Here is a 12,535-nt window from a genome sequence, read left to right on the forward strand (position 1 = left end):
AACAGTCGCCACTAGCCACATGTGGCCACTGAGCACTTGAAATGCGGTAAGTGGGTATTGCAGAGCGGACTGTGTCACATTGAACGCAGTATCCCTTCACGCCTAAGCAGTGCCTCGCACATAGTAACTGCTCCATAAAAATCTGCTTTCTGACTGAATAAAGTTTAAGCAAATCATTGACAGAAGAGTCAGGGAAGGGTAGCCGCTAGCAGAGAGAACAGAACTTGCAAAGGCACAGCACCGTACATGTGTTTGGCAAGTTTAGAGAACAAGTAGTCTACAGCAGTGGAAATGGGGACACACAGTAGGAAACGGGGTGACGGGAGGATGCGAGGCTTGGAGTATGCATGACTTGGAGGGGGGAAGGGGTGTTTGGAACAGCCCTGCGGTCAAAGTGAGAGGAATGAGTGGAGGAAGAGAGGCCGAGGGCCCAGCTGTCCCTGGAACTAAAAAAAAATAAAAAAAAAAAATAGCTCGCTCAGCCCATTTGCACGGCTGGGTCACTTTTTACCCAGGAGCATAGGAAATCTGTACTTCATTTAGTTTACTTTTTAAATATATTTCTATTGATTTCAAACAGGAAGGGAGAGGGAGAGAGATAGAAATATCAATGATGAGAGAGAATCACTGATAGGCTGCCTCCTGCACACCGCCTACTGGGGATTGAGCCTGACCCCTGCATGTGCCCTTGACAGGAATCAAACCCAGGACACTTCCGTCTGCAGGCCGACGCTCTATACCCTGAGGCAGACCATCTAGGGCTGTACTTCAGTTCATTTAACATGGAGCAATGCCAAGCAGCCACCACGGCGGGTCTGAAGGACAGGGACAGCTGTCTGGCCCTGCTTCCTTCCCGCAGGCTGCAATGAGAATGTAATGGCAGGAGGTGATACAGCCAAGACAGACCGTGAGGCGAAGCTGGAAATGAACTCACAGCAGAGCAACACAACAGAGAGCCTGGGTCCCCGGGATCACAGAGCAACATGCCAGCCCCAGACCGCATACCTTGGCTTTCATGCCAAAGAAATAAACCTCTATCTTGTTTCAATCCCTGTTTTGTTAGAGCTAAAACTAGTCAAACTCAAGGGAGTTGAACTAAGTGGGAGAAAAGGTAAAACCACGAGGGGCCTGACAAAGAAAGGATCAGAGTTAGAGGTTTGCTCTTGAAGGCTTAGGAGGAAGTTGGTGGAAGAGGGAAGGCTGGGATCAAGGGTGGGGCTTTCAGAGTTCAGATTTCAGAAGAGGCACAGTTCTCAGGGAAAGGTAGTGAAATCCTACCAATAACAATGGCAGCGCATCATTTTTTGGAATTTTGGGTGAACTGAACACTCACTGAGCTAAGCAAGTGCTTTCCAAACCCCAAAGAGGTAGGTACTCCTATTAGCCCTAAGTCGATGCTGAGGAAACTAAGACTCGAGAAATTGACTCATTTGCTTAACATACTTAAACCACTAACTGGTGCTTAGAATTTTTTTTAAATAAATCTTTATTGTTCATATTATTACAAAAGTTCCTCATTTTTTCCCCCCTCCACCGGGTGATGCTTAGAATTTGATGCAAGAGTCAGAATATATTACCCACTGGGACACACTGCTGACCAAATGTCCCTCTCTGTCTCTCCTTACCACCCTCCACCACCCCACACACCCCCACCCCAGTCTCCAAAAGTGAAACAGAACGAAGAGCTCACCTGCAGCCACTTTCCCTGGAGAAGGAATGAGAACTCCACCCATGTCAAAAATGACCGCTCTGTAGGGGCCGCCTCCGGAATGTGTCCATCGCCAGGGTCCCTGGTGCCCACACTGCTTGTGTTTCAGGAAGGCTGCCCTCCAAGCCCACTGGAGACACGAGGACCGGAAAAGCCGCCTTAAGCACATGTTGAGGCCAAAGCTGTGTGAGAAGGCACAGGGCACAGTTTGCCTTCACTGCCTCCATCCAGACCTCCGTCCTGCAGCTCAGGGGCGCCACCTGGACATCCCTGATCCCCAACAAACACTCCAAACCACAACCAGGATTGAGTTCAATCTCCACCCTCCCACGTCCTTTTGGTGAGTTCCTCAGCTCAGGGAAGGGCTCCGCCATTCACCTAGCTGCCCGTCTAGAAAACGGGAGTGGGTACCTTAGTCCTTCACCAGACACCTCAGCTCCAGTTGTTCTGTACTTGTCAGTTCCTCCTGAAAATCCCACACCCTCTCTCCACTCTCATTGCCATTCTCTCACCCACAGATCATTGCAACAGCCTCTTCCCGAATCTCTTCATTCTTTCTTCACTCCTTAGCCAGAATAATCGCTCAAAAGTGCAAATTTGATCACATCCTAACCCCATTTAAAAACTTCAGTGTCTCCCCATTGCCCTCAAGATACACTTCCTTAACCTGACTTAAAAGGCCCTTTCAGATCTGCCTTCCCCTCTTTCTACATATTAACCTGGATGATCTAGACACACAAATCCATATGCAGCTCTCAACCAGTGTTCTCCTCCTGCTCCCAGGCCTTTCATATGTTTCCTCGGCTTGTGATGCTCCCTTCTGCTTGTTACCTGGCTATTTCCAAACTGTCCTTTAGGTCTGTTTCTCTGTCACTTCCTTCCTGAAACCTCTTCTGGCTACCAGGAAAGACAGATGAGGAGTCTCTCCAATATATTCCTAGGATGCCTGTACTCAGCTCCTCCTAGCACTTAGGAGGCCACCATCACACCATCACCCTTCCTGCAGATGACTGCAATGGCCTCCTACCATTGCCTCTTTCCTAAACTGATTTCAAAAGTTTTCAGAAAAGAACAAACATATACATGTAACACACACACACACACACACACACACACACACACAGAGGTAGATGGATATATACCTATAGATGCATGTAGAGAAATAAATCAAATGTGGCTAAATGTTAATAATCAATCTAGGTGAAAGGTATATAATGAAGTATATTGAGAGATCGTATACTATTCTTTAAACTTTTCTATAGGTCTGTTATAAAAAGCTGGGGGGGAAACAAAATAATTAAAGCAAATCCTATTTGTAGTCATTTCCTCATTAAATGACTTGAAGCTTTTTATGTGATTTCTACAGTTAAAAAAAAAAAAAGCTTACTGAAAATCAGGTTGGTAAGACAGCCTACAAGTTTATGAGAGTCACTTTAGGGCCACCATAAGAATTCAATAAATCAAGAGTCTAAAGAAGGGATTCTTAAGTAGTAACTCTTCTAGTTTATAGACTGTGTTTTTCATGTAATTGGAAATTGGTTGAATTGGGAAGTGAATTTTGAAATGAAAAATTTAGAGGTCGATTTGTATTTTCAATTTTGCTTGTTTCTATGCCAAGGCCAAACTTTATAACAGGAGAAATTTATTTATAGGCTCTTAAAACATCAACATCTTTTGTGTGAGGGCTTAGCAGAGATGAAAGTGTCTCTGGGGCCTGAAGGGCTGACTTCCACCCTCACCGAGGACACTGTCCTCCACAGATGGTGGGCAAAGCTCCCATGACTAGCTTGCTTATTCTTTCCATTTAGAGAGGATGGTTCTGTTCTAGCCACTTCCCAATACTTTCCTCGACGAAGGAAAATGCTGTGATTTCTCGTATTTCTAGGCCATTGTACCTGCCACGTCCACTGACTGAACTGCCTTTCCCTGCTGTTGGCCTGGCGAACCTCCATTCACTTTTACACGGCAGCCTCAGCTCTCCCCTCTGGAGGGACTTTTCTTTCTTTTTCCAGGCGGACTATGTTACTTCCCCCCCTCCCCCCTCCTCTCACTGCCTTTTCTCCATACCTTCAAGTTGCCTGGGTTAAAATTCTAGCTCCTCCACTCACTAAATGAGATCCTGACCAGGTTACTCTCACTCTCTTAGCCTCAATGGGAAAAATGATAGAACCTGTCTCATAAAGTCGTTGTTACTATTACATGAGGTAAAGTATGTAAAGCACGCGTTTGGACTTGGCATACTATTAAATGTTATCTACTACTGTAATATACTATAAAATGTTCACATGATGTCTCACGTTACATGCACATACTATGTGCACGTGGCACATGTACTTTCTAATAAGCCAGTGATTCTTAACAGGGGGGGGGGGGGTAATTTTGGCCCCAAGGGGTCCTTTGGCAATGTCTGGAAACATTTTGTTTGTCACCACTTGGGGCGTGCCACCAGTACCTAATGGGTCAGGCCAGGGATGCTGCTAAACACTTTAGAAAGCATAGGAAACACACACACCTGGGAGAATTATCAGAACCCAAAATGTCAACAGTGCAAAGGATGAGAAACCCTAATATAAGCAGTGTATACTGGATCGTATTTCATAGGGCACAGTCACAAGGTGAATGTACTCTATATACCTTCATATGTCCAGGATGTGCTGTGACACCTCTAGATATGATAGCATACTTAGAATAGCATCTGGTCATGTATACATCACATACAGATTGTGGCTCTCAATATCCATCCATGTGCTAAAGGCATCTGGAAAGAATGCTGGATTTCAGAAAAACTGCTGGACAAAGAGCCACAGACTCGATTCATTTCACCCTCACAGCTGAATGAGGATATTATTCCAATCCTATGCAAAACCTAGATGAAGGTCACACAACCTGATGATCAAGGGCGACTGCATACGAAAAGGAGCTGGGTGTTTATCTTATTCACGAATGTGTCCCCACCATGCCAGCAGTGCCCGAGGTTCTCTAAACGTCTGTGAAGTGAGGGGGCGGGGAGAGGGACCCAGATTTATAGCCAGCCTTACCCAGCCTACGGCCCAACTTGACAGAGCAGGAGTCACTGCAATCGAGTCCCTACTGCTCCCCGGGCCCTCAGAGAAATGGATTCCCCTGGGTCTCCGCGTACCGTGCGGCTGACACGAAGCAACCCGGCCTAAAGCTAGAGCTAGCGGTCAAACGTGACAGAAAGGGGCAACAGCTCTCCGCATAACGCGGGTCCTCGGACACTTCGGGGACCTCGCGGGGCGGGGTGGGCTGAAGGCGACGCCTGTCTGGGGAGGTACACTTGGGCCTGGGCGCCAACCCGCCGATCGGCCCAATGTGGGGGGGAAGGGGTGCCCGCAATGCCCACGCCGCCCCCCCTTCCCAACCTCAGCGAGATCCGGTCCCGCGGGGCTCAGGCTCCGAGCTGCCACGCCAGTCACGCGGCCGCCAGCCCAGCCAATCGGGGCGCGCGCCGGCCCGCGCATGCGTCGCCCCGCGGGTCAGCGACGGCGGCCGGGAGGCGGAAGCGGAGGTTGTTGTGGCTCCGGGGCTTGTGTGCGGAGCTGCTGCGCCGAGGCGGCGGCCAAGGCGCTGAGGTGGCGGCGGGGGCGCTGCCTGCCTCGGGCCGCCCGGCCTCTCGGCTCGACTCCCAGCCTCTCCGGAGCCCGCCGGGGCCCGCGCCGGCCAGCGCCTGCCCTATGAGTGTGTCACTGGTTGTCATCCGACTGGAGCTCGCGGAACACTCGCCCGTCCCCGCCGGCTTCGGCTTCAGCGCCGCGGGTAAGTCCGCGGCCTCGCCGCCCTCCGCGGAGCGGGCGCCTGGGCCCCGGGCCCCGGGCCCCGGGCCCCGGGCCCCGGGGGGAGCTTGTCCTCCCCGAGTACGGGCCCGGGAAAGGCCCCGGGAAGGGCTGCTGCCTCAGGAAGAAGCTGAGGGGTGAGGGGTGGGTTCCCTCTCACTCCGTACTTCCCTAAGGGTCTGCCCGGGTGGTTTCTGTGGGAAGCCCCCACCACCGTCCCCCCTCCCGCCGCCGCCCACGGGAACGCCGTTCACACCTGGCGCGTCGCTTCCCCGCCCTCGGGTGCAGGCGCGTTTTTAAGGTGCTCTCCTCTGGGCTTTGTGGAGGCAGGGACCCCAGCGACGCCGACGGCCCCTGGTTTCATTAAATCGTTCCTCTTTGGGGAAAAAAAACAACAAACAAACAAACCTACTCATTTAGGCGCCTCGTAACACTGGTAATGATCGTAATTAACGTGGTGCATTTCCTATATCGCACAGCTGTACTGTATGTGTGTTATTGTAACCCTGTTCGGTTAGATTGGTGGATGCCCCTTGTCACAAACTGGGAAACTAAAACCCAGTGATTAAATGGCCTGTCCACCATGTATCTGTGAGTCGTGAAACTGGGATTCTTTTTTTTTTTTTTTAATATATTTTATTGATTTTTTACAGAGAGGAAGAGAGAGGGATAGAGAGTTAGAAACATCGATGAGAGAGAAACATCGATCAGCTGCCTCTTGCACACCCCGTACTGGGGATGTGCCCGCAACCAAGGTACATGCCCTTGACCGGAATCGAACCCAGGACCTTTCAGTCCACAGGCTGACGCTCTATCCACTGAGCCAAACCGGTTTCAGCAAGGAGCCATTTTTAAAGGTTAAAAATGATCTCTGAGTTCTGAAAGTCAAACAGATCTGCACTAGCCACATAGTCTCTTCTACATGGCTCAGTCATTGATGCACTTAGTCATTTATTCAGTAAATCATTAAAGAGCTTCCAGTGTGTGCTGGGTGCTGTGGTGTAAGTGGTGGACACAACAGGCCTGGTCTCTGCCCTGAGGGGATTGGTACTAAGGATATTTCAGTGAAGTCTCCAAATTCCTTTTCCGTTGATTTAAGACAGTGATCAGAGATTTGCATGATATGACTCCAATACAGGGTCTTTAAGAATGCTTAAACATTTTTGTAAGTTTTCTTTATGAATGATAATGACTTGATGCTTTATTTTGGGTTCAACACATTTATACTTTACTTGGTGTTACAAAAAGGCTGGTTCATCTGGGCATAGTCACCGTCAAAACTTCTATAACTGGTTACACTCATTAAATTGCTTTAGAAGTGAATGATTTCACTAGAACAGCCCTGCATTTCTGAATTTATTGCACTGGGCGGTATGGACTGTCTGCTGGCCGCTGCAGGAGCCCCAGGAGGGAGGGAGATGGACACTGCAGGAAAGCAGCAGAGGGAAGAGGAAAGCCTATCGGTGGGTACATTAAGAGTGAAAAGGAGCCTGTTTTATATCAAGTATTAATCATTCATGCGTTCTCTAGCCGGGGAAATGTCCGATGAGGAGATCAAAGAGAAGACACTAGCTTCAGCTGTAGCCTGTTTAGAAGGGAAGTCACCAGGGGAGAAAGCGGCAATCATACATCAGCATCTTGGCCGTCGAGAAATGACAGACGTGATCATTGAGACCATGAAGTCCAACCCAGGTATGCTTTCTAAAACCCTAGACCCTTTTGCAACATAAACCTCTGGTTGCCTGTTTACACATGTTGGTCAGTGAGCCCATGATTTTTATCTTTCACTGACTGTGTGCTTTGCATGAGATTGTCAAGCCACATTTTAACTTCCCCAAATATATCTCCTAAATTAATCCTACCAATCTGGGTGGACAATTCTATTCGGTGAGGAGAGCTACTTACCATCTAGGTCAGTGGCAGATTGTGAATGAATCCAAATGAGTATGTTGTGTCTCCCCCTGCTCTGCCAGCTCTCTCCAGCCAGGGTTAGTGAAAGGGTGGATGTATACTACATGTCCAGCATGGAGGTGGTTAGAACTGGTAGGGTTGGTTTTCAAATTTAATAGCTCTGAATGTTTGTCCTATTTAAAAGTGCATGATGTAAGGCACCTGCTTTTATTATGATATTAAAAAGCTAGAGGCCCAGTACACAAATCCGTGCACATTGAAAGGAAATTAATAAGAAGAAATATTTTAGAGGTTGCAGAGGGACCATGGGAAGGTTCCAGGGCGTGTCCATCTCCTCTTGCCCAGTCCTGATTAGGGACCAGCTGGACGCCAGCAGAAAGCTAACCCACGAGTCAGAATGTCTTCCCTCTGGTGACCAATGCACATCATAGGGACTGGTTGAGTGGTTGACGGAACAGTTGGATACTTAGCATATTAGGTTTTATACACACACACACACACACACACACACACACACACACACACACACTAGTGGCCCAGTGCACAAAATTTGTGCACATTAAAAGGGAATTAATTAGAGGAAATATTTTAATATTACTATTTGCCCTTCCTCTATAATAGAAGTGTCAGAGATGAAAGAAAATTAGTAAAATGTATATGAAAATCTCCCTCCTGTCAGAGTCTGGGGGTGCTGCAGGACCCAGAGTCAAGTCCCCGCCCACCCGTGTGCGCCTATAAATCTCAGGAGACCCAGACCCAGCCGGCCCCATCATGCCCCCACCAGGTTGGGGGTAGGGGGGGATGCGGCCTCAGGTCCCCCAGCCTCTGTGCAAGGGCACAAAGACATGACCATTTGTGTATTAGCTCTTTATTATATAGGATAGATGTCAGAGTCACCGTGAGGGCGGTAATTGGATTTTTATGGAGGAGAGAGCACTTTCTAGTTGAGATATTCCAAAACATGGCTGTTCTGTGAATATAGTTCTTAATACATGACAATTTCTCTGTCAGGGCTCATTACTCTGACTCAAAATTTTAATCTTATTAGAATCCTTCATATTTCCTATTATTTTATAATCTGCTAATTTTTGATTTGTGAAAGATGAGCTGAAAGCTGCAGTGGAAGAAAGAAAGTCTTCAGAAGCATCCCCCTCTGCACAGAAAAGTAAAGAAAGTGTAAATACTCCTGATTCTCCATCCAAACAGCTTCCAGACCAGATTTCATTCTTCAGTGGAAACCCATCAGTTGAAATAGTTCATGGTATTATGCATCTATATAAGACAAAGTAAGAAAAACCTTTTTCCTTTTGAGTTGGTCTGTTTTTGCTCTACGGAAGAAAAGAATCTTTTACCCTGAAGGGAAGTGTATATTTTAAGCTTCAGAAACAGTACTTTCATATATTGTGTGTTAGAGAATTCTTAAATGTTTTGTAGATTGGGTCAGAGCTTCTCCTTATAAAAGAAGGGTGTAAATAGCCCTCCTCGGAAAATATTACCTGAGAAGGTAGGGATGCAAGGTGATTGGAAAATGGAAAGGAAAGAAGATAGCAAAGAAAAATTATAAATGACCCATAACATCGCAGTAGTCTCATATCCCCACCAAATCTTTATAAAAGAAACTAAGAAATCAGGTAATGGGTAGCAATTTCACCACCTCTTTTTACCCTTTTCTGTGGTCCAAGCAGAAAGCTTACCGGAGGCCAACAGAAAGGAAGCTTTTGACTAAATCTATTAGGTGGGCCATAAGCTTCTGGGATAATTAGTAGTTGATTTCTTTAAAGACTGTCCTTGTCCTAACCCAGATGCTAAGTTCCTACAGTGCAATAGTGAATACTCAGAATATTCAGGTAGCCATATGGAATCATAGCTATGGTAAAGTGAGTTTGCACCATTTCAAAAGCAAATTATGGTGAGGGAGAATCCTCCCCACCCCCATTCCAGCTATTACAGAAAACAATGTCTTCATGGTTCAGAATTCTCTTTCTTATATTTAGAGCTCTTTTATCTTCTAAACACTTAAGAGAAGTCCAGAGTTAGTGTTGTGCTTCCAAGTTACACAATGAGAGATCTAAAAAATTTTCAAAGAGGAAGGAGGGGGGAGAGAGATAGAAACATCAACGATGAGAGAGAATCATTGATTGGTTGCTTGCTGCATGCCTCCTACTGGGGATGGAGCCTGCAACCAGGGCACGTGCCTTAACTGGGAGAACCGTGACCTCCTGGTTCATAGGTCGATGCTCAATCACTGAGCCATGCCAGCTGGGTGAGAGATTATTATTTTAAAAAAACACACACACAAGAACAACTAATGAAAATAAAACAAACTGCAAATTTGCCTAATGCAGATTTGTAACCATAACAAGCTTTTAATTAATGATTAAAAATTTCAGTGCTGCGTATGATGTAGAACATTTTGAAGTTTACCTTAAACTCCATGTTAGATATGTTTAAAGGATTCTGCATTTACCTATGTAGTATGGATTTTCAGATAAAATAAGCTGTTTAATTGATATGTGAAGTTTTACATGTTTTATTTTTCCTATTGGACATAAAAGTTGTCTAATTAGTGTTGTGTGAACTAACTATACGTCTATTCAAGACAGTCTAATTATTGTCTCATTAGTAAGATGACCTCCTTAAAAGAAGATGTGAGGCGCAGTGCCATGCTGTGTATTCTCACAGTCCCTGCTACAATGACCAGTCATGACCTTATGAAGTTTGTCGCCCCATTTAATGAAGTAATTGAACAAATGAAAATCATCAGAGACTCTACTCCAAATCAATATATGGTGCTGATAAAGTTTAGTGCACAGGTAAAAGTTAAGATATTAAAAATCTCTTTGCCACAGAAACTGTTTTTGAAACTGTGTAATACTAGCTGTGTGTGGTTTACAGCATTTTGCTCTTAAGATTCGTAACTTCTAGATTAGGTTATTGTAATTCTAGAATGACTTCTAAATTCATTACAGACACTGAATCTTCTAATTCATACCCATACTTCTTTATAAATCAGATTTGGTATGAAATCTAGGGTTGTATTTGTTTTTTTATCCAGTAGTAACTATTCCAGTAGAACAATAGTTTCCAAACTTTTAAAAGTTGACAGCAATTATTAATTTGCCATTTTAACACTTGTGCCCCTGCTTTTATGCTCTCTTTAAAAGAACTTCTTTGGAACATTTTAGAATATAAGATCTCTTTTTTTTTTAATTTTGGTGACGAGGTATTTTGTGACATTCCTTGATGTATTAAAGATGCTTTACAATTCTGATTGGAAATAGAGATTAGAGAAACAAACACTGAAAGAGTGGTGATATTTTCAGCTTTAAAAAGCACTTGTGCATTATAATTCATATTTTATGTGTCTCAGTTCTAAAGATGTTAGATATTCTTAGGAGCATGCATATTTCTATATGAATATAAAAATTAGGTAAGCTTTAGGTATTATCCAGGTTATTAAAAAGCTACCTTATCTTTAGGTTTCATTCCATCTGTGTGGGTTTTTTTAATAGCCTATTATATTTGTCTATTAGTTTTGAAATGCAGCTTTGTCAAAAATTACTTGCATCTCACCTCATTTGCATAATGTTAAAAATGGGTGTTCCTGTAGGGTCAATTGCCTTTGTCTCTGACTGATCACTGAGATTGGTGGCTGAAAAGGGGCCTATGACACAAGAGCCACTAGGCATTTCCTTCTTCCTCATTATAGAAAATCCAACGCTGACAGCAGTAGCAGCCATTCATTGGTATTGGGAAGGAAGTTAAGAGAAGTGAGAGTTGGGTTATATGTTTCATGGCTACAGAAAGAGAACACTTAGAATGGAGTTTTATGTACAAGAGGGTGCACAATTGTTATATTTAACCTTCCAAAGCACCCTACCATTGAAAGAGACATTTAAAACAAATGTTTCAACTATCCTACAAGTTGAGAATGGAAAAACACTTAAACAACTGCTTTCATTGTCAAGAGACCTTCTGAGGTCACTGAAGGGCTTTGCAAACAATGTGCAAGTGGTATGTTAGGCTTTTTAAACCTGGTAAGGGTAACAATAAGATAGTGATAATATGCAAACTTTTGACTACTTGTTCTGTACCATTCACAGTGCTAAATGCTTAATGTGAGTTATTTCATTTCATCCTCACTAGAAACCCTCTGAGGTAGATAAGTACTGTTGTTACCCTTATTTTACAAATGAGGAAACTAGCTGCAGAGAGAGGTTGGTGATTTGCCCAAGGTTCCATAGCTAGATGTACATGACTGAGCTGGGATTGACCCCTCACTTTAATTCCTATGGTGGGGTACCCCTCTTATCATAGGAGGAGTATGAAAGTTTGGGAAAGGGAAGACCGTCACTGTCTGAAAGAAATTGTATAATGGCAGTAATTTAGTTACTGCTTCTACTTAACAAAGCCGATCAGTAAAAGGAAAAATCACAGAAACAGGTTGGAGAAAATGTTTAAGAACATAATAGAGCCGAAACCGGTTTGGCTCAATGGATAGAGCGTCGGCTTGGGGACTGAAAGGTCCTGGGTTCGATTCCAGTCGAGGGCATGTACCTTGGTTACGGGCATATCCCCAGTAGGGGGTGTGCAAGAGGCAGCTGATCGATGACACTCTCTCATCGATGTTTCTAACTCTCTATCTCTCTCCCTTCCTCTCTGTAAAAAATCAATAAAATATATTTAAAAAAAAAACACATAATAGATTTGTTAGTCTGAAGTCTAATAAACCCATAAATATTCCTGTAACAAGTGCTTCATAGTGTGCACATAAAGCTGTGGGAATTTTCTATTACTGTTAATATATTTTCTTTGTACTCATGCACTGGCTCTTTACCTCTGTCTTTTGATCAAGTGCAGGTTGCTCAAGTTGATGAATGTTTTCTGAGACTTTGAAACAGCTTATTACATTCTCTTCCCCATGGGGATAGAACCCTTGACTTTGGTATCATGAGTAGTATTATGTACTAGAGGACCAGTGCACGAAATCCATGTGTGGGGGTCCCCCCCCCCCCGATTACTCTCCCCTATAGGCCTGGTCCCCCCCAACTGCCCTCCCCTACAGGCCTGGTTGCCCCCAGCTGCCCTCCTCTGCAGGCCTGTGTCACTCCTAACTGCCCTC

At 44.9% G+C, this 12,535-nt stretch overlaps 2 protein-coding genes across 7 annotated transcripts in view; one reads left to right on the forward strand and one right to left on the reverse strand.

Moving 5' to 3' along the window:
* Positions 1–5,180, reverse strand: part of ACAD10 (acyl-CoA dehydrogenase family member 10) — a 151,688-nt gene extending 146,508 nt beyond the window's left edge. For 2 of the 6 annotated variants that reach the window (XM_084868128.1, XM_084868130.1), the window contains exons 1-2: positions 5,092–5,180; positions 1,691–1,890 (exon numbers count right to left, since the gene is read on the reverse strand). In XM_084868128.1, coding sequence (XP_084724254.1) covers positions 1,691–1,877 — 187 coding nt within the window. In that variant the 5' untranslated portion in view covers positions 1,878–1,890; positions 5,092–5,180. Of the gene's footprint in view, positions 1–1,690; positions 1,891–4,342; positions 4,465–5,091 lie in introns of those variants that run through there. The other 4 variants (XR_014793519.1, XR_014793520.1, XM_084868129.1 and 1 more) reach the window with 3 other exon arrangements.
* Positions 5,181–5,200: 20 nt separating this feature from the next.
* The window catches only part of BRAP (BRCA1 associated protein), a 31,250-nt gene continuing 23,915 nt past the window's right edge, over positions 5,201–12,535 (forward strand). Inside the window, exons 1-4 of the mRNA XM_084868167.1 lie at positions 5,201–5,485; positions 7,033–7,194; positions 8,516–8,699; positions 10,037–10,226. Of these exons, the coding sequence (XP_084724293.1) occupies positions 5,404–5,485; positions 7,033–7,194; positions 8,516–8,699; positions 10,037–10,226 (618 nt within the window). The 5' untranslated portion in view covers positions 5,201–5,403. The remainder of the gene's footprint in view (positions 5,486–7,032; positions 7,195–8,515; positions 8,700–10,036; positions 10,227–12,535) is intronic.

This window comes from Pipistrellus hanaki (genome assembly GCF_964339955.1).
Source record: "Pipistrellus hanaki genome assembly, chromosome: 19".
Lineage (NCBI taxonomy): Eukaryota > Metazoa > Chordata > Mammalia > Chiroptera > Vespertilionidae > Pipistrellus > Pipistrellus hanaki.